The 24,779-nt window shown below is 55.4% G+C and overlaps 1 protein-coding gene and 2 pseudogenes across 1 annotated transcript; all 3 read left to right on the forward strand.

Moving 5' to 3' along the window:
* The first annotated feature begins 4,190 nt into the window (after window positions 1–4,190).
* On the forward strand, window positions 4,191–4,381 carry LOC116152798 (small nucleolar RNA U3; annotated as a pseudogene).
* A 2,250-nt stretch (window positions 4,382–6,631) lies between these two features.
* Window positions 6,632–22,144, forward strand: CERCAM (cerebral endothelial cell adhesion molecule). Its single transcript, XM_010984274.3, has 14 exons — window positions 6,632–7,215; window positions 11,562–12,458; window positions 13,850–13,960; window positions 14,139–14,256; window positions 14,803–14,937; window positions 15,098–15,302; window positions 17,176–17,295; window positions 17,617–17,693; window positions 17,779–17,885; window positions 18,747–18,879; window positions 20,133–20,260; window positions 20,437–20,640; window positions 21,034–21,286; window positions 21,654–22,144. Exons 2-13 carry the CDS (start codon window positions 12,262–12,264, stop codon window positions 21,284–21,286), a joined length of 1,788 nt encoding a protein of 595 aa, XP_010982576.2. The 5' UTR covers window positions 6,632–7,215; window positions 11,562–12,261; the 3' UTR covers window positions 21,654–22,144.
* Window positions 22,145–23,697: 1,553 nt separating this feature from the next.
* On the forward strand, window positions 23,698–24,381 carry LOC116152747 (peptidyl-prolyl cis-trans isomerase A-like; annotated as a pseudogene).
* The last annotated feature ends 398 nt before the right edge of the window (window positions 24,382–24,779 follow it).

Genomic DNA, 24,779 nt, shown 5'->3' on the forward strand with positions numbered 1-24,779 from the left:
TGCTGTTGTCCTCAGTACACGGATCCCTCTCGGAAAGCCTGTTATTTTCCCACCATTGAATTTGTCTCTGCACTAGCACGTAAGCCCTGTGAGGACAAGGATCGTGTCCTGTTTGTTGCTGTATTCCCAGCATCTAGAATAATGCCTGACCCTTAGAAGGTGCTAATTTTTATTAAATGCCTGGGTAAAGGGACAAATAGATGGACAGATGCACGGATCATTGTAATCCACTTAAAAATGACCATATAATAAGTTCTAAGCCCTTCTCATGGGTCACTACAGGCTTTGTGAGGATGCCATTACTGTCCGTATTGTACAACCAGGAACCCGAGGCCCAGAGAGAGGAAGTAACTCCCCCAGTTACAGAGCCCAGGTTCTAGATCCAAGTCTGGCTATCAGCAAAGGCCATGTTCTTACCCACACCACCATCTGACACCTCTAAGTGTTTGTCCAGCACCTGGTAATGTCGGAGCCATTGGAAGTTAAGAGTTGGGACTCAGACATATTGTCTGGTTCCAGTTGAAATGTTGAAATACTGAATATTGAAATATTCACAATTGGCAAATCTATAGAGACAGAAAGCAGATTAGTGATTGCCTAGGGCTGGAGAGAGGAGAAGTTGAGGGGAGTAGGGAGTGAAAACTAATGGGTGTGGGGTTTCTTTTTGGGATGATGTAAATGTTCGAAAGTTGATTGTGGCGATGGTTGCACAAGTCTGACTACACTGAAAAACCATTAAATTATACATTTAAAATGGGCGAATTGTATGGTATGTGAATTACATCTCAATAAAGCTGTTACTGAGAGAATAGTTAGCGCTCAAGAATCTGCCACTCACCTGCAAGATGCATCACTTCACATCTCTGGCGAGCCTTAGGTTCCTAACCAGTAAAATGGGAAAGATAAATGGCTCATGGGGTTAATGTGAGCATTAAATGAGATAATACAGTTATTATTCCCATTTTATCCAGGAGGAGACTTAGGCCCAGAGAAAGGAAGTGAGTTGGCCCAGAACGCACAGCTGGTGGGTGACAGGTAAGGGATTCCAGCCCGGGGCTCTGAGCACTGCTGCTGATTTTCGCGTTATGTTGACTGGATCAACGTTGGTGCCCCCGCCCTCTCACCCCATCACCACCACCACCACTCTCTTCCATCTTCGCCCTTCTCTTGGACTCTAAGGCACTGGCTCCCCACTGCCCGTGCCCATGAGCAGACTGAGGTCCTCCAGAGCACAGGACTCCCTCTCCAACCCCAACCCTGCTCCCCTCTTGGGGCCATGATGCCGTCTTGCTTTTGCTTGTAATAAAGAAAATATCTCGGCTACCCTTCCATGGTTGCTTGGCAACCCCAAAGGGGGGTGGGGGGAGCAAAGGGGAGGAGGGAAGGGGGAGGACTCTGGAGCCAATCTGGAGACAAAGAGTAGGATTTGGGTGACATGGAGCCTGTTCTTAGAGCTAACCTGGCCTGGCCGGGAGACGGGTAGGGGTGGGGGGCTTCCTCCCACCCCAGTGTCTCACACCAATAAATATGGATTAGGGAAATGGGCAGAGTTTTTCCCACGGGCCTGAAAAGCCACATCTGACCTTTCTACCCCCTTTATGTACCAACGTGACAGTCAGAGAGAGCAAAGAGCAGGACCCCCTGAGATGCCTCCCCCATGGCCTTCTGACTTGGGGAAACTTTTCACCCTCCTCCTTCCCCTGTCCCCAGACCAGGTCACAGGCCCGCCTGGGCCCCTGGCCCAGGGATGAGGAGGAGGCTGCTCTTCCGGTGGAGTCAGGAGCTCCTAGCCTCAGGGTCTGCCTCAGGCCCTGGCCACCTGGACTGCACAGAGCCAGGTATGAGGCCCCGGGTCAGCCCGTAAAGGCATTCCCTGCCTCCCCTGCCAGCCCGCCGCCCTGTGGCTCAAGTTCTGTGCCCCCCTCCTCTGCCCTGGCCTCCTCCATTAGGAGCCCTGCCCTCCTGCCAGGCCCCCTACAACCCTGTCCTCTTCTCTTCTTTCCTGACCTCACTGCATGTCCCGCTTCTCCATTCACTTTCCCTCTTTTCCTCTGGGGTGGGCCCCCTCTGCCTCAGCCCCCCCAAAACTAGGAAGCCCTTGAGGCTGATGTTCCTGAAGTGAAGATGGCAGAAAAGGGTTGCAAAGGCGGGAGGGTGGGGGCGGTGATCTCTCTCCCTGGTGCCCTGGCTCGCTGGCTGCTGGCCGGGGGTGGAGAAAGACCGCTCTGAATGGAGTCAGTGTGGAGACAGGAAAAGCAAACACCTCAGCCTGGGCTGTGCTGGCCTGCGGGGGGGAGTGGGGGACAGGATGGGGCAGGGGCCTGGACTCATCTCAGCCTCCCCTGATCAACCCTTTCCTGGTTCCTGAGGGCCCATGGCTTCCTGGACCCTTGGCCACAGTGTCCAGAAAGGGAGTGGGTTTAGGGACTGGGGACAAGCCCTCTAGGAGACACCTTCATCCGAATCTTCCCCTGCCCCACTGCCCAACCCCCAGCCAGTGCCCTTCCTGCCCAGCAGATGCCAGGAAAATCTGTGCCCGGGAAGGGCCGTCTGGCACCTGAGGGCCTGCCTGACCAGCCCTCCTCAGCAGCAGGAACTGGGTGGGGAAGTCACCTAATACCAGAGACGGCCCCAGCAGTGCCATCCACTTCCCAGGCCGAGGAGACCCCACAATGCTCTGCCCAGGTGAGTGCTCCTCTAGCCCCACAGCCAGGCAGTGAGGGATCAGGGAAGCTGTCCTTGTTTGGGCTCCTGGGAACCCCACGCACCCTATGCATCCCCAGAAATCTGTGACATTTTCTGTTGGACTGTCTCACTCCCTGCGGCGTATGTGGCACTGGTAGGTTGGTGAGAGGAGCCAAAGGGATGAGTAGAGGAGCTGGAGGTGAAGTCCGGGGATGGAGGGGGACAGGAGGTGCTGGAGTCTGGGGAGCAGGACTTCTGGATTTCAAGCCAGCTTTCTGATTAGACCTGCGGAATCACAGAGGCTCCTGTCGTGGTCACCTTTGAACATTTTGGATTCTAAAGATTTCTGGCACAAGCTCAGAGAGAGGTAGCAACTCATCCTGGGTGACCCAGCAAGTTGGTTGAGCTGGAACTCAAACCCACCAGTCCACCTTACAATGCCGAGGGCAGTGCTGTTTGTGCTGTGGACGCCAGGCTCGGCCACCTCTTCTTCCCTCTCCACATACAGTTTGGTCCCTCTGGATTTAAGGGATGGGAGGAGGGGCAGGCTCTGGACAGCACCACCCAGTGCCTCTGTCCCTTTCTATCCTCTCTCTAGGCACCATGCCTAGGGCCAAGCAACTCTTGGCCACAGTCTCTTCTGATGGTCCCTGAGAAGCCATGGTTGGCCTTTGTCTTACAGATCCCAGAGAATAGGACCCCCTTAGATCTCAGTGTCTAGCCATAGTCCCTCATACTGTAATCAAAGCCCAACCACACCTTGGAAAGCAAGGCCAACAGCTGACTGCATGCCAGTGTCCCCGCAGTGCCCACCTTGAAGTGTCCTGGCTGTGGGCTCAAGCTGGGAGGACCTTGCCAAATAGAAACGTGCAGCCCTTACTAAGTCAGGTGCTACTCTAAGGCCTTCCATGTACTCCGCTGAATGGTCACCACACTCCTACATGGTGGGTTCGGTTTTACAGATTGGAAAACTGAGGCACAGAGAATTGAAGTGACTTGTCCATGGACGTACTGCCAGGAAAATCAGAGCTAGGATTTGAACTCACAGTTCCAGAGCCCTGAGCCCTTAAATGTTCTCCTAATTCCTAGGAGGCCTCCTCTAGTGGTCATTGTGTCCAATCCCCTGCATCTGGGTGTCTGCCCAGGCCAACCTCTGCTCACAGACAAGAATCAATCTAGTTTTTAAAGGCACCTGCTCCAAGGGTGGAATTTCCCTCTGGGGATAATCAGACATTTATTTATTCATAGCCTTCTGGCTGGGAGGAGGGGCCCTCCCACCCAGGATTCACCAGGGTCCAGCTGCCTCATTGTCCCTCTCTCCTTCCCCCTGCAGTATGATTAGAAGAGAACCAGACTTCCCTCTGGTCTTGACTCCACACCTCCAAGCTGTGTGACCCTGGACAAGTGACTCAGCCTCTCTGAGCCTCAGTTATGAACTGTAAACTAAGATGAATGATATACCCGCTTTGTGAGATTGATGAGGATTAAATGATAAAAGGGGAAGAAAAACTCTACTTTCAGGAATCATTTCTATAGTTTGTTCCAAGTTACTGGAAACCATAAGGAGGAAATGAGGGGTTCCCTTCTGAGTGTGAAACTTGCTCTTGGTTTTGCTTCTGCAACTACCATTTGCCTTTGATAATCGTCCTTCTCTTCTTCTGGGAGAGTGAGAGGGAGAGGATGCTGCCTGAGTGCTCTCCATCATTTAAAAAGAAAAAAAGAAGAAGAAAAATGGGGAGGTTAAGTCAGAAAGGGGTCCGTGATCACAGTACCTGGTACCTGTGAAACCTGTGAAGTGCTGAAAATGAAGTAAATCCTCACCATCACCATCATCGGCGTCATCACTGAAACCCTTCTGCCTGCGGGATCAGAGCCTCCTGCTTTCAGCCTTATACTTTAGCCTCCTTATTACAGGTAGAGAAACTGAGGCCCAGGACTTTCTCGGGGTCACACAGCAGAAAAGCTCTCAGGTCCCCTCATCCTGGTTGGGCCCCCCATCTCTTCTCCTTCGCTCCTTCCCACCTCAAGTTCTTGGGCCATGTGCCCAGGGTTGGGCCCTGGCACCCAGTCCTGCCAGGCAGGGGCCAGGAGAGAAGTGAGCAGCGGTTGAAGGAGTAGGCGCAGAGGCCCGGCGTTCTCAGCCCTGGCTCTTTGTCTGCTGCTTTGTGATGGTAAGTGCTGCTCCTAAATCAGTTCTGTGACACTGTTATTGTTGCCCAGGGCGCAAAGAGTCTAAACTTTTCCCCTGAGGTCAAGAATGTGGCCGGTCCCCAAGCCGCCTGGAGCAGGGGCCTGGGTGGCTGGGGGTGGGGCTGGGGCCTCACCCCGAGCTGGGGCGAGATGTTGGGGGGAGGGGGTCAGCAGGAACAAAACGCTTTGAAATGGCTCCTCTCCATCACTGCCAACATTGTCCGCTGCCCGCGGGGGGCCTGGCACCGCCTTGCCGGGGCTCCGGCCCCCAGCCCTGGCCAGGCCCGTCCCGACTTCTGAAAATGGACAGAAGGTTATTGTCCCTCCTCTCAGCCCTTTGTCTGCCCCAGTTCCAGATGTCTAGGCTGGGACCAGGGAGCTGACCCATGGTGGGCAGGGGGGAGGGGACAAAGGGGGAGAGTACGGGTCACTGCATCCTAAGGGGTCGTTCCCAGACCCTGAGATCCCACCCAGCCATGGCCCAGTCACCTTCTGGGCTGCTCAGCCCTGGGATTGTCCCTGTTCCCTCATCTCGCCTCCCCTTCCTGACAGACCAGGTTCCGACCTCAGGAAGAGTCAAGAGCAGGGTGCGTCGGGATTCCCACTGCTCTCCCCCCATAACTGTGTGATCTGGGCCGGGTGTGCCCCCTCTCACAGCCTGGTGTCCCCGACCACAGTTCATTCACTTACAAGAAATGACAGTGCCCTTCTATGTCCCAGCTCCATGCTGGGCACGGGGGCACACAGGGGTGGGTGGGCCACTCAGGTCCTTCCAGATTGTGGTTAATAGTCATAATAGTAAGGAGTAACAGTTCCCACCCACTTCCTCTGTGTTGGATACCGGGCTCACCACTTTGCCCGAATTATCTCATCCTTTTCACAACAAAATCAAGGACACGGTAGATATTGTTCTTATATCCATTTTCCAGCTTTGGATACTGAGATTTTAAGAGGTAAAGTCACTTGCCCAAAGCCAGGCTGCCGGGAAGCAGCAACGCTGGGATCCTAGCCCAGGCTGACCGCCGCCACTGAGAGGAATGATCTGCTAATAAATACTTGGAAGGTGCTGAGCACAGAGCCTGGCACCACTCCAGACTCAGCCTACAGAACGGAGTGGGTGGTGGTGTTAATTCCATCCGCCAGCTTCCCATTTCACAGGTGGCGCTACTGAGGCCCAGACCAGAGAAAGCAAACCTGGGGTGAGAAGGTTGGGGAAACTTAAACAGCAGCACCCACAGGGATTTTGGAGTTACCAGGGCTGGCCAGAGAGAGGCAGGCAGCCCAATCTGGGTTTCAAACCCCAATTCTGGGTGGGCTTTGGCAAGTGACTTAGCTTTAACCTGCCTCACTATTCTCATTTATAAAATGAAGGTATTCCCTACTTCACAGGACTATGGTGGAAATTAGAGAATCCATTTAAAGTGCTTAGCACGATGCCTGGCATGCAGCAGACAGTTAATGATAGCTATTACTATTATTATTCTGAATGTGGTAACATTTATCCCTTTGAACCTTCCTCTCACCTGGGGTCACCTGAGGACAAGGCTCTGTTGAGGGGAGGGGCTGTGGGTTAGCAGTTGTTGCATGGAGGGTGGGGACAGCAATACTTGTTCTTCTTGGGGTCTCTAGAAGTCCTGTGACAGGCTACCCCTGCAGGTCGGAGGAAGGCAGACGGGATGAGGCTGGGAGGGGAAGGGGCTGTCTGGGCCCAGAGGAGTTAACAGCTCCCAGGCCCTGGCCCAGCAGGGCTGCCACGCTGCAGCCCAGCCGCAGCAACGCAGCAAGAGATTTTAGCAGAGCAGCCAGGGCTGCTTCCTGATGGGCAAAACAGCTGGCTGCCTGGGGAAAACAGCTGGCCGGGCCCCAGCCTCCTAAGGACAGAGGCAGAGCCTCAGAGGAGGACAGCTCCACATCTGGGCTCCTGGGAGAAGAGGGCATGGCCGAGAGGGAGAGGGTGGTCCTTTGGGGTGGGGTGGGCATTGGGTGGGACCCTTGGAGATGGGTGGGGCATGGGCAGATTCCTGGAGCAGAGGCCTAGATATGGTAGATCTAAGTGGAATTGTGACTCCAAGTGGGATTTGGGGGTCTCAGTCTCCCCTCAAATAGGGAAGATGGCAGGGGAGCAGATGGGGGCAAGACTGTGCTCAGCCTTGGGTCCTCTTGGAACCAGGCCCAGGCTTGGAGCCTGAGTGGGAGTTAGCCTGCTGGGGCTCCTGACCCCCATCTGCGAGCTCCACCAGGACCAGGAGCGAGGTGTGGGCTCTTCCTCTGGCCAAGACCCACAAAGCAGGACAGGGGCCCAGAGAGCCCCCAACCCGGGAGACGTGAAGCTAGCGACTGGTAAGAGCTCCATCCATGCCTCCCCTCTGCCATGGGCCCCCTGCTCCCATCCTGCTTGGCTGTCAGCTGTGAAGACCCCCAACCCTGGGGTGCTGTCTGGGTTCTGGGGTATCTCTAGGCTTCCCCCACCCATTGGCAGAGAAGCGGCACCTGAGACCTCGCATTAGGCTGGGCGGGGAAGGCAGAGAGTTAATGGTGGTGTGGCCAGAGCCACCTGCCTGGGTTCCACAGGCCAGACATCCCTGACTTCTCTCTGACTTAGGGGGCTCCTTTAGCCCACCTTCCTAACCTCCAGGAAGAGGGGGTTGGCCCTCACCTTAGGTGTGCCAATCTCAGTGCCCCTCTCTCTGATGAAGGTCACTCTACAAAACCTTTACCAGTAGGCAGGCCATGGAGCTGAAGCTCCCAGCAGGAAGAAGGTGCTGGGGAAGGGGACAATTCTTCCAGGGTCTCTGTTTCTGGAAGCCAGAGTGGAGCCTGAGGCTCTGGCGCCACCACCTGGCTATGGCCAGAACTACAATGGCTGAGGGATGAGAGTGAAGATGTTGTAGGGGGAGAAACCGATGTTGTAGGTATTGGTCCAGGGTGTTCTGGTTCCTATTCACCCAGATGGACCCAAATCATCATTTTTTTCTATATATTCTACATTACCCCAGGAATGAGGACTTAGGCCCCATAGAATAGCAGCTTCAAACTTTAGCTGGCATCAAAATCGCCTGAAAGACTTGGTCTGACCTCCACTCCCAGAGTTTCTGATTCAGTAGGTATGGGGAGGAAATTTGCATTATTAACAATTTCAAGTCTGATGCTGGCTGGTCCAGGGACCATGCTTTGAGAACTACTGCTTTAGAATTTCTCTGAGTTTGGCCCAAGAGTACCTTTGCAGAGTATGTCTTATCATATTTTGGGGCAAAAAAGAGTGTAAGTAGGAGTTCAGGTGCTTGATCAGCTCACCGTAGTCAGTGACCTCATCACATTTCTACTGAGAGCCCACCCTATGTCCGGCTGACCTTGTTCTAGGGCTGGGGATTAAATGCTGAAGGAGGCGGAGGGGTCCCTGCCTCAGAACTCACAGCCAAGCAGGTCTGGTCTGTGATCTTTCCACCTGGAAATGTAAAAGGCAGCTCAAAATAAGATCCAGTGCAGAAGCCAATTTCACCTTCTACTGCTCCTTTTCAGGTCTTCCCCATTCAGTACCTAATCCATCATCCAGCCCACCTGCGTACCTTTTGAGTCATCCTGATTCCTCGCTCTGTCTCTCACCTCTAACCCTACAAGGCTGTGGGCTCTGCCTCCATGATACATCTCAACCCTGCCCACCATCATCTCCCGCTATGAAACTCTCCCAGGTTTCCGTCGTTGCCCCCATGGTCCACCCTTTGAGCTGCAGCCAGAGCAATCTTTAAGACAAATCATATCATGCTTCTGTTTACCCCTTCCAATGTCTTTCTATTGCACTTTAAAAAAAATTCCAAAATCCTGCCATAGCCCTAAGTGGTCCTCACCTCTTACCACACTCTGCTTGCTCACTTTACTCCAAATACCCTGGCCTCCTTGCTTGTTTCCACTGCAGGACCATGGCCCCACCTGTCCCCTCCGTCTGGAACACTCTGCCCCCAGATCTGCTCTTGGCTGGCTCCTCTCATGCTCTGAAATGTCTTCACTGACCCCTCTACTCAATGTCGACTCCCACCCCCAGCTACTCTCTGTTCTCATTAGCTTGTTTTATTTTGTTCATAGTATTTACTGTTCTTTGAAATGGTCTATTAATGTATCAGTTTGCTTGTTTCCTGTCTGTCTTCCCTCACCAGAATGTGAGTACCTGAGGAGCAGAGACTGTCTCGTGCACCTCTGTATCCCCAGTTCCGAGAATTCTACCTGCACATAGCATGTGCTCAAGAAATATTTGCTGAACAAATGAGATTATATTGGATGTCTTGTAGGAGTATGTCTCCTAGACATGACATCGGAGAAGGCTTTCGAGGGGGCCTGAAAGAGAAAGACCAGCTCAAGCAGAGGAACTTAAAAAAAAAAAAAAAAAAAAAAAAGGGGTCCTAAAGCATGGAGTGTTCTGGAAACTGTACATAGTTTAATTTGGCTGGGACAGGATATGGGGGAGGGGAGCTCAGAGGGGTTGGAAAAGCATCAGGTAGGCCATGAAGGGCCTCGTTGTCCCCTGAGGGGTTTGAGCTCTATGCTGAGGGCAATGGCAGCCCCCAAAGGATGTAACATCATGAGTTTAGAAAGGGCCACTGAGTGCAAAATGGTTTCCAGGGAGAAAGCCTTGTAGGGGCATGGGTGCTGGGAGGTGCAGTGTCCCAGGTGGGTGGTACTGATGCCCTGAGCCAGGAAAGTGGCAGGGAAGAAGGGAAGAGGTGGCCATGTGCAGGAGAAGTTGAGGTGGTCTGGCCAGGATGAGGAGATGGAGTAAGCTGAGAGGCACTTGTCACCGGGGACACTCAGGTCTTGAGTTTGCGGGAGGCCACCGGAGGGGGAGCAGGTTTTGGGGGAAGACTGGGGTTTCATTTTAGACATGGAATGTGGGTCCAGGTGGGAAGCTGAGACACATGTCAGTTTTGCAGAAAGGGGGAGTGGTCCACAAGGTCAGCTGCTGAAGAGAGCCCTCTTGGATGAGGAGGAATGTCCACTGGGGGAGTGGCCAGGAGGATGCCAGTCTTGGCAGGAGAAGTTTGGCTGGAGCAGCCTTGGTGTGCATCAAGCAGTGACTGAAGGTGAGGAAGTAAGACCGAAAGCAAAGCACAGATCAGGTCCCCCTTTCCAGAGGCTTGGAGAGGGAGAAAGATGGCGCTGCAGCTGGGGGCCAACAGGCAGCTGGCTGTATTCGTATTTTAAGTTGGAGGAGATTTAAGTCCTGTGGAATGTTGAAGAAGTATCCAGAAGAGAGGGAGGTTGGTGAACCAGGAAGGGCAAGAAGATGGCTTTTGGAGCCCAAGAATGGTTCTGTTGTGAGGCAGAAGGTGCCTCTTTCATGGTAACAGGTGGTGAGGGTACAGGTGGGCTTGGGGGCAGAGGATAGAAGATTTGGGGGCTGGAAATAAGAGTTCCCAGGTGATGGCTTCTCTTTTCTCCAAAAAGTGAGTGGCAGGGAGATCTTGGCTTGGGGAGGGGAGTGGAGCGAAGGCTTCAGAAGACTGGGTGTGTGAAATGCCACTGAGGAGAGGGGGCAGGAGCACAGGGAAACTGGATTGTTGGGCTCGGTGAAAGTCCAGTTGAGAGTGGAGATAATGAGTTTGCAGTAGCCATAACCTGCCCCAAAGCAAGACAGTTATAGGGCTTTTCTAGGCAGGAGTGATGGGAGAACCTTGGAGAAGGTTGTCAGTGACAGGCTGGATCACTGGGTGGACTGGGGAGGGAAGGAGGTGAAGATGGGAGGGGTCAGTGCGTTGGGAGGAAGAGGAAGACTTGAGGCAAGGGAAGAATCTAGAAGCCCCCATGACAGACAGGATGGGAAGAGGCTCTGGGATGGCTCTGGGATGGGTGGGGTGGGGAACATTGCTTTGCTTTCGAAAGGGAATCCCGGTTCTCAGGCTAGGAGTGCCTTCCAGCAAAGGCTACCATGCAAGGGAAGGGACTCTTGCATTTCCCCAGGATGCTTCCAGGGGACCCCAAGCTTTCCATCGCAGGGCCACTGGCTGCAAAGCAGCCCTACCTGGAAGCTTTGACTGAGGCTGGTGGAGGCTTTGGGGGTGGGCTGGAGACCCGCACTCCAGGGTGCAATGCCCCCACATGCTGCCCCATCACTAGGGAAGTCTGTTCCTTGCTGGGCCCCACCCCTCACCTTGCAGTGGAGATAGTGTGCACATTCTTAGCCCCTCTCCCTGACCCTGGGAAGAGGCTGAAGGGAGACCCAAAGGTGCCAAAGGAAAGTAGGTTCCCATGGGTGAGGGGCTGAAGGAAGAAGAGCCTGGCTTCTACTCCAATCCTGTTTTCCAGCCGCAGAAACTTTCTGTGTGCCAGGCTCCACGCGTAGAATTCAAGTGCATTCAGGCACTCAGGGAATCCTTGCAAACCCTACTAGGTAAGTGGTGTTATTAGCCGGATTTTACTGAGGAGGCCCTGAGGCTCAGGGAAAGTAGTTGGCCTGAAGTCGGTGGCAGACAGGAGCTAGAACCCACCACTGGTGGCCTTCAGACCCCTCCCCTTCCCTGCCCTCTCCAAAAAGAGGCTGGAGACTCTTTTCCATCTCAGCAGGGGCCTCAGGACCCCGACTCTGCCTCAGACACAGGAGTCATCCTGCTTTGGAGGGGGGCTGGGTCATCGGGAGGGGGTGTATGGTGACCCCTAGTTCTACATTCAGTCTAAGAGTGGGCTTTGCTCTCCTAAAGGGCCGGAGCAGTGCCGGTGCTGGCGACGGAGGCGAGAACGATGACGCCCGGGAGACGCCAGGCTCGGATCGCGGCGGGATGGCGCGCGCAGGTCAGGGGATCCCCTCCCCCGCCCCCCAAGCGGCTCTTGCTCTCCGCCCACGCGTCGGCTCGCTGGTCTGTGAGGTTCCGACTGGGCCCGCCAGAGGGCGCCCGGAGGCACAGGAGGGAGCGGGAGCCGAGGGAACCCAGCAAAGGCCGCGGCCGAGTGGGTCCCACCCCGCGGGGTCTGCGGCTCAGGTTCAAGGGTCCGATGGATGGCCAGGGAATCCGGGTTCAGGGCCATCGCGTGCTCCGTAAAGCCGGGTTCCGGGGACTGTACGCCCGGGGATTCGTAGTTGAGTGTTCTCAGACGCCGGGGTGGCTTGGATGCCATCACACCCGACCCTCGAGTCGGGAGGTGGCTGCTCCTGGATCCCGTCTGGGGCGGGTCTCCGGGCCCTGGCCCGCCGGTGCCCTTGGCCGAGGAGAGGATACTTGAGAATCCACGAATAGGAATGAGGGGTTGGGGTTTCTTTGGGGGTAAGCTCCCCCCACCCTGCTCCGGGCCCGCCTCGGCCCCGCCCCGGCCCCAGGCCCCGCCCTGGCCGGGCTGCACCGCCCACTCCCCTCGGCCCCGCGGGGAGCCCAGGGGGCCGCCGCCGCTGCCCGAGCGCCCGCCATGCGCGCTGCCCTCACCGCCCCGCTACTCCAGCTGCTGCTCCTGCTGGGGCCGCGGCTCGAGGTCGTGGGCGTCGCGGAGCCGCCGCTGCCCGCTGTGGTCCTTGTGATCCTGGCCCGCAATGCTGAGCACTCACTGCCCCACTACCTGGGCGCGCTGGAGCGGCTGGACTACCCCCGGACCAGGCTGGCCCTCTGGTGAGAGACCCGGGCATTGGCACCCACTGGGCATCTATCCCCCAACCCAACTAGCAGTGAGGGCTCCAGATGTCCCCATCTGCTCCTGCCCAGACACCACCCAGACAGGCCCCTCCCAGCGCAGACAGGCCCTCCACAACCCGAGTCCCGCGACAGGACCCCTACTCCCCTGGCCCAGCAGACTCAGGCCTTAGGTTGACACAGGGACCTATCCCTCATTCCGGCCCCTGCTCCTTCTCTGGGTGTAAATTGGGCCTGGCCCTTCTTGTTCTTGCCCTCAGAGCTGAAACTCAACCCATGGGACCTGTGGTTGGCTTGACTTAGAGTGGAGCTGACAGGAACAGCTGGCATCTCCTGGGGCCTGATGTGGCAGAGATCAGCAGGACCAGGGGTTCCTGGGGAGCCCGTGGGGGTACTGTCAGCCCTGGGCTCCACGCTGCTCTGCAGGGGAGTCAGACCCACTCCTTCCGCTGGACTGGTTCCAGCCTCTCTCAGGAGAGGAGAGCCCCTCCTAGCTACAGGCAAAGCTCCCTCCTTGCAGTCTCTCCCCCTAGGTGTCCCCACAGGGCACTGGAATCGGAGGCCACAGTCTATGGAAGCCAGAACAGGGAGGAGTCCCAAGCTGAGGTCGAGGATAAACTGAGAGAAATGACCAAACTACCCTCCACAACACCCAAAAGTTGGGCTGGGGGTGGAGCTGTGGCCTGGGGAGGCCGCCCACAATTACCAGTTTGGGAGTTAGTTAGTTCCCACCCCTATGAGACTTGACACGTAGTTAGTCTTCAGTTCTGGGGAACTGGCTTAAAGGGGCAGTATCACCTAAAACCTGGACCCTTGGCTAAACTGCTCGCACCACCCTCTGTCATGAGAGCCCCTTCAGAAGGTGGCACTGGAGCTCAGGCCCATCAGCAATTGTCAGGGACATTCGGAGTGTGGTTTGGTCCTTATTACAACTTTCAGGTGGAGGGAAGCACCAGCTCTTTGGTCCAGTCCTGATTCAGAGGGGAGGGGGCTGACCTGTGGTCACCCAGCAAGGAAGGAAGGTAACCAGGGAATGTGGCAGGTGTGTTCTTCAAAGTTGAAGTACTTTTCATCTTTAAAAATACATTTGAGTTCAGTCATCTGAGCTCCTGAGCATGCCAGGACAGCTTATAGTTACAGAGGGAGAAAGTGAAGCCCAGAGAGGGTGAGAACTTGTCTGAGGTCACACAGCGGGTCAGAGACCTGTGATTGGGACCTGGCTGCCTGTCTTCCTCTGTAGCACACCTGCCTCCTCTGCTTCCAGGAGAGGCCAGCCTCACAGATGTTGGTGCTCCAGGGGTCAAGGCTGCCTGGGGCTTTGGTCCTTCTGTGGCTGTGCCCCCTTACCCTTCTTCCTCCTGTGTCCCCAGGTGTGCCACGGACCACAATGTGGACAACACCACAGAGATGCTTCAGGAGTGGCTGACTGCTGTCGGCGATGACTATGCAGCTGTGGTCTGGAGGCCCGAGGGGGAGCCTAGGTAGTGATCTGAGGAGAAATGTTCTGGGGAAGATGGGCACCAGCTGTAGCCCAGAGAGGAAGAGGGACAGCCTCGAGCCACACACAGCCTCCAGGCCAGGGCTCTGTCCACTGCCCTGCAGAGAGTGGGACCACACGCACCTACCCTATGAGAACATCTCATCCCTTTACCCGCTCAGGCTCTACCCAGACGAAGAAGGCCCTAAGCACTGGACCAAAGAGAGGCACCAGTTTCTGATGGAGCTGAAACAGGAAGCCCTGACCTTTGCCAGGGACTGGGGGGCTGACTATATCTTGGTAAGAAAGCCTGACCTTTGTTTGGGCTTCCCACAGACAGTGGCATCTGTCCTTGACAGAAGTCTTGGCAGAACTTAACCACATGTAGGCTGGATCCTTCAGCTAGCAACCTGGGTCAGAACCCAGATCGGACATCCCTATGCTTGAGCTCAGACTAAGTACTAAGCCTGGATCCCTGCGGCAGATCCCAGGATATGTCCTGAGGCTTGATCCCTGGACTAGAGCCCAGAGTATAAACTGAGCCTGCTTCACTGGACTAGAGCTCAGACTAGGTCTTTGGATTTACTGCCTAAAACTTAAGATAAAGTTCTTAGATCAGCAACTCAGGTATAATCTGTGGATCTAATCCCTGAACCAGTGCCCTAGACTAGATCCTTGGTCTAGAAATGGTTCTACTGGTTTGTAGGTTAGACCTCTCTAAGAGAACCCCATTGGATCCTGGGAGACATTCTACATCTCTGGAAATCTGGAGAGATCCCATTCAGTGAATCCTTGGGGGATTGCAGCCCACACAAGGCTGGAACCTGTGACAGTCCCCTCCCAAAGTTTGCAGATACAGACAACATTCTGACCAACAACCAGACCCTGCGGCTTCTGATCGAGCAGGGGCTGCCTTTGGTGGCCCCTATGCTGGACTCTCAGACCTACTATTCCAATTTCTGGTGTGGGATCACTCCCCAGGTAAGGGCGGGGATGGGGTCCTCAGGAGGCTTGAGGTCTGAGAGGAAACCCGGGGAGGGGAGACAGCCTAGAGGCCTCGGGGTCTCTAGGCCACGGCTGGGGAGCAGTGTGCTGGGGACAAAGGGGCACCCTCTCACAGCCAAAGCCACCCCTTCCCCAGGGCTACTACCGCCGCACAGCTGAGTACTTCCCCACCAAGAACCGCCAGCACCGGGGCTGCTTCCGTGTCCCCATGGTCCACTCCACTTTCCTGGTCTCCCTGAGGGCTGAGGGGACAGCCCAGCTCGCCTTCTATCCCCCTCACCCCAACTATACCTGGCCCTTCGACGACATCATTGTCTTCGCCTACGCCTGTCAGGCTGCTGGTGAGGACAGCTCTCCTTGAGCATTCCTTCGAGGCCTCTAGGCCTTTGCACATGCTGTTCCCCCTGCTTTGCATGCCCTTCCCCACTCCACAATGCATCTTGTTAACTAACTCCTGTTTGTCCTTCAGGCCATAGCATTTTTTGAGCTCACTGCCCCAGTAGTTTAGATGTCCTTCTGGCTGTCCCCATCATGGCACCTTCATGTATTCCTTCATTAGGCAAATATTTATAGAACACCTACCAGGTGCCAGACACTGGGGAGGCAGTGGTGAGTAAAATCAGGCAGTCCTTGTCCTCCTGGCTCCTCTTCCAGTCAAAGGGTCACACAAATCAGTGTCCAATCACAATGATTATAAGTTGTCCTGGGAGCTTAGACTAGAGTTGATCTAGTCGAGGAAGGCTTCCTGAAGGTTATAAACTTTGGGGCTGAGATCTAAAGCACGAGTAGGCAGAGCAGGAAAGAGCATTTCAAACAATGGGACCAGCAGGTGCAAAGGCCCTGTGGTGGCAGGGAACACAAGAAGGCAGGTGGCAGGTGCACAGTAAGTGAGGAGGCTATGGTGCAGATTGAGGCAGGAAAGGTAGTCAGGGCCAGCTTGTGTGGTCCTGACTGGCAAGAGTCTGGTCTTTAGCCTGTGAGTGTCAGGCAGCCATCAGCAGATCATGTGACTGGATTTGAACACTGAAAAAAATCATTCTGCTGTGGATAGTTATTTTTAAGATGAAAGTTACTAGAAAGTGTTTGGGTTTGGATGGGATAAACCCAGTTCTGAGGAAGAGTTGAAGTTGAGAGCAAGACAGAGACACTGATATCAGAGTAAGGATCTTGAGAAGGCAACAGGATGTAATTCACAGCATGGATTGATGGGTGGTAAGGACGTGAAGACTGGTGGGTGGAGAACTTTGCTGGTGGTCAGAGTGAATTAGAAGTGACAATTTAGTCAAGAAGTGTTGCCCCCCGAGCAAGCAGTGTGGCCAAGCAAGCAAGTGTTGTCATCATCTTTTTTGTGTGCAAAGTTTTGGTGACATCTGTAGTGCAGACATGCAGGAAGAAAAACAAATCTTATCAAGTGCAAAAAGTGAGTTAAGGGAAACAAATACATGGAGAGAAAAATGAGAAGAAGGAAAGGTATTTCCTTATTTTTGCCTTCCTATTTCTACTTTGAGTATCAGCTACTGTTAACTGGTCAGTGGTTTGAAGGGATTTAGTGAGTGGCAGTTTTGTTTCCATCATTCACACTTCTGACACCTGCACTGGGCCAGGCTCTGTGCCCAATGTGGGGTGTGGGATTAACTCTCCAATAGATACCGTGTGTCTGCCCTTGAGGATTCACAGCCTATAGAAGATAAAGGCTAAATAAATGATTATAATAAAGATGTCAAACACTGAAGAAATAAAAAAGGCCACTTTGGTTGCCAGGTGGAGGACAGCATGGCGGGGACAGGAGAGGGTGTGGGGTTAAGCGTAGGGATCTGGGCAAGACGTGATGGTGCCCAGATCTGGGCCAGGGGGGATGGGCAGAGGTGGGAGAGATTTAAGGGGTGGAGCAACGCCTGGTGGCATCAGGTGGCGGTAGCTAGGTGAGAGTTTGCCTGCTCCTTTCTCACCTGGATCCCCGAAGGGCAGGGACTGTCTGTCTTGCTCACCACCCCAGCGTTCAGCTGGTGCTCTAGACATGTCTGTTGAATGAATAAACCACCTCCACAGAAAGGTCCCATAGATATTGTTTGAGCCAAGCCCTTTCTCCCTCCAGCCCCAGAGGTGGGGATGCCAGGTCCCAGAGAGGACCCACATGCGGGGTCATAGGACCTCTCAGCTGGGTCCTGAATGCCCTACCCTTCACTCCAGCACTCCCTTGGCCTCTCTTCTCAGGGGTCTCAGCCCACGTGTGCAACGAGCACCGTTATGGATACATGAACGTGCCTGTGAAATCTCACCAGGGTCTGGAGGATGAGAGAGTCAACTTCGTCCACCTGATCTTGGAAGCGCTGGGTGAGGGCTGGAAGCCAGTGCGCCCACCTGCCTCTGCCACTCCCCGCCTCCCCACCTGCGCCTTCTCCTCAGCCCAGACCTGGCTGGGCGGTGGGCTGGGGTCTTAGCCTCCCCCCCAATTCATTCCCTGGCTCTGGGGCAAGTCCCTTTCCCCATTGGGCCTCAGCCTGCCCATCTCTGTAATGGAGACAAGTGGATTCTGTGATCTCCTGCTGAGCATTCTGCCAAGGGGGCAGGAGTGAGGCGGGGGAGGCGAGGACTCCGGGATCACTGCTGACAAGAGCCAGTAGGGACTCATGATGGGCGTGCTTTCCTCTGCAGTGGATGGGCCCCCCATGTGGGCATCAGCGCATGTCTCCAGGCCTCCAAAGAAGCCCAGCAAGATGCGGTTTGATGAGGTATGTGCCCCCAGCCTGCAGGATTGGGGCCAGGAGGTGGGTGGGCTCTCCCCTCCCCCTGCACCTACCCCCCTACCTCCTCCAGGTCTTTGTCATCAGCCTGGCCCGCCGGCCCGAACGCCGGGAGCGCATGCTGAGTTCGCTCTGGGAGATGGAGATCTCTGGGCGGGTGGTGGACGCCGTGGATGGCCGGTGAGGCTTTCTGGGTGGGGACAGGGCCCTGGGCAGCTGAGGGGACAGGTGGTCCATCAGACCTCCCTAGGGGTGGGAAAAGCAGAGGATGAGTTGAAGGAGTTTCCTGTTCCAGGAGGTATTCAAACAGGGCCTGAGCAGATCTGTCTCAGGGAGTTCCAGGGCAGAGGGAAAAGGACAGCCCACCCAAGGGAGGAGAGCGCAGTGGTGAAGGCCCAGGGTCTGGAGCTCCTGGGCTTGGGCTCCAGCTCTGCCACTTACCAGCTGTGTCACCTCCAGCAAGTCACCCCATCTCTCAGCCCCACTGTGCAAATGACAAGTAACCGTGCCTTCTTCTTAGGGGTTTGTAAGGGTTCAGTGAAGACTTAGCCAGGGCCTGACACATAGTAAGTATTCCAAGGGTTAATAATATCTTCATTTTTATTATTAGGGTTATTCTTTTCCTTCCTGAACTTAGATCCCTGATGGGTGGTGGGAGGAGCAGGCCAGTCATGTTCCCCAGGGAACCAGGGGTCCCACGGCCCCGCATGCCTCACTGCTCTTTGCTGCATATGCACCAGCCCTCTTGAGTGCTGGACGTCCGTCCTTTGCTTGTGCCTCTGCCTAAGAATTATCTGCCGTGTGCCCCACATTCATCCTGGGGTGTATCCCCCTCAGGCTGCTGCCCCCACCTTAGGATCCCCCGCGCCCAAGGCGGCTACAGTTTCCCAGGAGATGGCTTCAGGCCACACGACGCAGTAACAAGGATGAAGCCTCCTTCAAACCAGACTTCAGTGTGACTGTCTGCAACTTGCAAAGGCCGTGTGCTCCTGGACGGGTCCCTGGTGGGCACCCCTGACCCCACTACCCCGTTTCACTCAGGACGCTCAACAGCAGTGTTATGCAGAGCCTCGGCGTGGATCTGCTCCCTGGCTACCAGGACCCCTACTCAGGCCGCACGCTGACCAAGGGTGAGGTGGGCTGCTTCCTCAGCCACTACTCCATCTGGGAGGAGGTGAGGACCCTACCCTCTCGGCCGGTGCCCTCAGGGAGAGCAGGGGCCCCGTCTTCAGGCTCTGTGACCAGTGGGTGACTGAACATGCTAATGAAGACCCGGACAGCAGCTTTAAACTTCCCATGTGCCCAGCCCTCTACCTTATTCCTCCTGCAGTCTCCACTGAGCACCTACTGTGTGCTAGGAGATCAGGTCTAAGAATACAGAGGTGAGCAAGGAGAATGCAGCCCTGGCCCTCCTGGGGCTCAAGGATCAGAGCAGCACCCAGAAGTCAACAAAGATCTCAGCTTGTGGTGGAGGGGGGATGTACAGGCTGTTCGAAAGTGTGGACTCCTGGCCTGGTATGGGTTCAGGGTGGGCCTCCTCCTTGAGGGGCAGGGACAGGAGCCTTCTCAACAGAGGAAAATGGTGGGGGCAAAGGCCCTGGGGTGGAAGGAGTTGGGTGCGTTGGGATGTGAGAAGGAGAAAGGCCTCGGGCTTGACTCCAATGGCCCAGGGCTGGGGGCGTGAGTGCTGCATGGACATGGCAGGAGAGGACTTGGGACTGGTCCTCCAAGGGGCGCCCCCTCCAGGATGCAGTGCACAGACCCACTCTTTGTTTCTATTTTCTACTGTAGCCAAAATATATGTGGTGAGCTTGTATTTCTGTTTTTCTGCTGTCTCTGAACAGATGGAAGGATATCTGCATCTTACCATTCACTGAGTGGATTTCATCTTCTTTTCACATTTCTAAAAGTTACAAAAAGTACCTTTGTTAGGGATGTTGGGGGCCAGGGTCTTCCCCGGCCCCCACCCAGCCCAGCTTCCTTTAGGAAGCTCAGGAGGCAGAAGTGGGGAACCGGGCCCTGGGGTCCAGCAGGTGCATGTTCAGATCCCGGTTCTGCCGCTTCCTAGCTGTGTGTCGTCGAGCAAGTGGTCTCACCTCCCTGTGTCTCCATCTCCTTCCCGCAGTATGGAGGGGCCCTGTGGCCCCTGGGATGTTGTAGGGCCCAGTGACGGCAGAGGGATCCTGACTGCCATCGTGATCTGCATGGAGAGCTAGACTGGGGGCCTGCAGGGCCTTGAATGCCATGTTCGAGCAAGGTGTTGGGATTTCAATCCCCAGGCGGTGGGAGCCCCAGCAAGCTTTGGAGCAGCTGAGTGACACAGCCACTTGGCCTATAGCTGAGGCCAGGAGAGTCTGTCAGGGTCAACCAGGTGGAAGGGGACAGCCCAAGTCTAAAGAGTCACCCCCCAACCCCCATGTACCACAGGTGGTTGCCCGGGGCCTGGCCCAGGTCGTGGTGTTTGAGGATGACGTGCGCTTTGAGAGCAACTTCAAGGGGCGGCTGGAGCGGCTGATGGAGGAGGTGGAGGCAGAGAAACTTCCTTGGGACCTGATGTAGGCAGCCTGTGACCCCGGGGCAAGGGAGAGGGCTGGGCCTCTGGGGGTCTGCCTGCTCCTGCTTGGAGCCCTGGCTAGACCTCCCTGCCCCTGAACTGGCCCTGTAGATGGGGTAGGAGGAAGGGTCCTGTGACACCTACAGTGACTCCTGGAACCCCTGGTGTCACCTGCAGCTACCTCGGCCGGAAGCAGGTGAACCCTGAGGAGGAGGCGGCCGTGGAGGGGCTGCCGCACCTGGTGGTGGCCGGGTACTCCTACTGGACACTGGCATACGTCCTGAGCCTGGCTGGCGCCCGCAAGCTGCTAGCCTCACAGCCTCTGCACCGAATGCTCCCTGTGGATGAGTTCCTGCCCATCATGTTTGACCAGCATCCCAAGTGAGCCTCAGATGGGGGCAGGCCAGGGTCATGTGAGGGCACCTCAGCAAGTAGTAAGTCCCGTCACTGGGCGGGTAGGGAGACTGAGGCTGGCAGGGGTGAGTCCTTTCCTTCGGGCACCAAGGAATAGCCCCGCTTATCCTTGGAGTCAGACCAGTCTGTGTGAATTCTGTGATGCCCTGTGGTTTTCAGTCAAGAGACTTTCCTGTTCTGAGCCTCAGCTTCCCCATCTGGAAAATGGGGATGAGAGAAATCCCGCCTCATGTTTGTTGTGAGGACCAGATGGGGAGGGTGGTCAGGTGCTTCAGGGGTGAGGTGCCTGGCTCTGGGCTGGCATGGATCTAGGTGAAGGTGCCTGTCTCAGTGCCTCTGAGCCATCCTCCCACCTCCCAGCGAGGAGTACAAGGCACACTTCTGGCCACGGGACCTGCGAGCCTTCTCAGCCCGGCCTCTGCTCGCTGCACCCACCCATTATGCGGGGGACGCTGAGTGGCTCAGTGACACAGAGACATCCTCGCCCTGGGATGACGACAGTGGCCGCCTCATCAGCTGGACTGGCTCTTACAAGACCCTGCGCGGACCCCGCTTGGACCTGGCTGGCAGCAGTGGGCACAGCCTCCATCCCCACCCCCGGGACGAGCTCTAGGTGAGGGCAGAGCCCGGAAGAGGCCCCTGGCTCCATGGGCCTGGGTCTTCTCTCCCCTTCAACGGCTGACTGTGTCTGAGTCTCAGTTTCCCCTTCTCAGTTTCCTTGTCTTCTCTCTCCCTCTCTCTGTCTCTGTAGCTTTGGCTGTGTCTGCATTTCTCTCTCCACCTCTAGCTCCCATTCTCTCTGCCTGTCTCTGTCTCTCTGTATCGGTTGATGTCTCTCTGTTTCTGATTCTGTGACTCTAGCTTGTGCGCACTCTCTCTCTCTGTTGCTGACTATCTCTGTGTCAGTCTCTGTCTCTGCCTCTTGCTGTCCAACTCTAGTTCTTCCTACTTCTCTCCTCTTACCTCTCTTGTCCCACCAGGCCTAGGTGGTGACCCCAGAGGAGCAGGCTCTCCAGGGAGCAGAACAGGAGCCGCCACCAGGAACCACAGACCCAGCAGAGACCTGGCTGCCCCCTTGAGCGTGGCCACTCTGCCCTCTGGACCCGTCTTACATTGGGAGAAACCACTCAGAGATGAGTCCCCTTCCCCGAAGGTCCCGGAACACAAGGGCAGGGCTCGCAGGGCCTCCTACTTTGCCTGGCCTGATTCAGTGCCTGGGGTGGAGGGAATAAGGTGGGCTCCCCAGCCTTCAGTTTCAAGCTGGGCAGACTCAGGAGCCCTGCCCCGCCCCCAGAGACCCAGCTGCTGAGGACCCTCTGCCCCTTCTACCTCCACCTCAGCTCCCCACCCAGGTTGACGCCTGGGTCTCACCTGCCACCCTCTTCCCTGGCCAGTGGGAAGTGCAGGGAGGTGGGAGGAGGACCCAGCACACAGCAGGCGCTCAATAAAAGCTGGCTGGTATTGCACTTTATACTTTTTTAACTCATGGCTGAGCCTCTTTGCATGTCCTGATGTCTGAGAGGGAGGCGTTCCCTATCTGTGGAGAGACACAGATGGGAGGGCAGCCTAGAGGAGGAGTCAGGTGATCAGGCATCACCTTCTTAGTCTACTTCTTGGTAAAGTGGAGGTGAGAGAAGTAGTTCACTGGCGCTGGGAGGTAAAAGCATCTGGGCCTGGACCGCAGCCCACAGGGAGTGCTCACCCACTGGGGCTGTCGTGGTCATCACCAGCCTCACCCTGAGGTGGGCCCAGGCCATACCCAGGGCTGCCAAGGCCTCCCTGCCTTTGGATCTTCACCTGTGCAGTTGGAACCCCTCCCCTGGAAGTGGCTCCTCTCCTGCCCTCACCAGCGTGGCCACCAGAGAGTGCAAGGTGGCAGAACATGTACCTTGTGTCCCAGGGCGCCCTCTGCTGGTCTGGGGCCCACAACAGGAAGGGAACCTGGGGCATTTGGAACCTGCCCCTGTGCCCTGGGTTACCTGCAGCTGCTTTACCTTCTGCTCTTCTGCTTGGGAACTGCTGGCCTTCCTCCCTCCCCACCCTTACAGGATCAGGCTTCTGGGCCCAGCAGCTGTCTCCAGTGCCTGCACTCAGGCAGCCAGAGGGGTGGGGAGGTGGCTCCTTGCCTTGGTTATGGCTGCCGTGGCCTCCCCCAGCACGGCACTGTGGCACCCCCATCTTCAAGTTTCCTTCTTCAGAGGAGCCCCTCCCCCGTGCAGCCCCTTGACTTGGTCGTGTAAGCTCCTGGGCCTGGCAGAGTCGGTCAGGCACCCCCTGGGACTGGGCTTTCCTTTGTCCCGTCCTGGGGATGAGGTCCAGCTGGCCCGGCTGTGGTTCCAGAGCCTGGCAGAGTTATGAGAAGAGCTTTGGGCCAGAGCCGTAGGATTGGTGCTTTGTTCATTCCAAGACCAAAAGTCATTGATTCTGAGTGGCTGTGACCTTGAGCAAGTCCCTTCTCCTCTTTAGGCTTCAGGCATCCCTCTCATTCATTAAAATGAACATTTATTGAGCACCTCTTATGTGCCATGTTAAGGCACTAGGGATACAGCGGTGAATAAAACTGACCAAAAAATCCCTGGCCTCGTGGAGCTGACATTCTAGCAGAGAAGTAAATGCTGGAGGGTGGTAAGTCCTATAGAACAAAATGAGGGGGGAAATATCAACTTTGATCTGAGAAGTTAACGTCTGGACAAAGACTTGAAGGTGAGGGGACAAGGTATCAGGATTTCAGAAGGAAGACCATTCTGGGCCAAGGAGCAGTGTGTGCAAACGTCCTGAGTCAGGAGGAGGACTGGCAGGTTCAAAAGGCAGTAAGGAGGCCACTGTGGCTAGAGCAGAATGAGCAAGGAGGAGCCAAGGTCTGGAGGTAATGGAGCCAATGTTGGGGCCAGAGCAGGGAGGGCTTGGAGGCCATTTTGGCTTTTACTCTGAGATAAGGAGCCGCTGGAAGGTGTAAGGCAGAGAAATGACATGGTCTAACATATTTTAACGTGATCACCCTGGTTTCTGTACTGAGAAATTAACTGTCTGTCGCTGGGTCCAGGGTAGAACTAGGGAGACACGTTAGGAGCTCATTGTGATGATGCCGGTGAGACCTGATGGTGCCTCAGACCAGGGTGTTAGCAGTAGGGATGGTGAGAAGGCAGAGCTAGCAGAATTTCAAGAGGGGAGGAGGCTTTGCAGAGGCCACTACCACCACTGGGAACCACCTCTCACTGCCTAGCCATGGTCAACCCCACTGTGTTCTTCAACATTGTTGGTGAGCCCCTGGGCTGCTTCTCCTTCGGGCTGTGTGTAGACAAAGTTCCAAAGACAGCAGAAAACTTGCATGATCTGAGCACTGGGGAGAAAGGATTTGGTTATGAGTGTCCTTCTTTCACAGAATTATTCCAGGATTTATGTGCCAGGGTGGTGACTTCACATACCATCATGGCATGGGCAGCATCCATCCATGGGGAGAAATTCGATGAGAATTTCACCCTGAAGTGCACGGGTCCTGGCATCTTGTCGGTGGCAAATGCTGGGCCCAACACAAGCAGTTGCCTGTTTCTCATCAGCGCTGCCAAGACTGAGTAGCTGCATGGCAAGCATGTAGTCTTTGGCAAAGTGAAAAAGAGCATGAACCGTGAGGCAGCCTTGGAGCACTTTGGTTCCAGGAATGGCAAGACCAGTAAGAAGCTCACCATTGTTGTCTGTGGGCAACTCTAAGAAATCTGACTTGTGTTTTATCTTAAACGTCAGCCCATTTCTTCTATAGCTCAGGACAGCACCCCTCACCCTCATCTGTTCATGGCATCCTGTAATCTTTGTGCTCCTGCAAGTCCTTGGGTTCCATATTTTCCTTTCCTGCCTCCAAGTGGAGCTGGATTGCAGATTTGTTCATGATTATGAAATAAAAGCTAAACAACAAAGGAGAGAGACAGAGACAGAGCAATTGAGGATGATGTCAAAGTTTTGAGCCCAAATTACTGGAAGAATGGAAATGTCATCATCCAAAATAGAGAAGACTTTGGGGTTGGGGGAGCTTTCTTGGGGGCAGGTCAGGAGATCAGTTTTAGACATGCTGCATTTGAGATCTAGGTACAGGTGTCAAGTAGGAGTTGAAT

Source organism: Camelus dromedarius, chromosome 10 (genome assembly GCF_036321535.1).
Source record: "Camelus dromedarius isolate mCamDro1 chromosome 10, mCamDro1.pat, whole genome shotgun sequence".
In the NCBI taxonomy this organism is placed as follows: Eukaryota; Metazoa; Chordata; class Mammalia; order Artiodactyla; family Camelidae; genus Camelus; species Camelus dromedarius.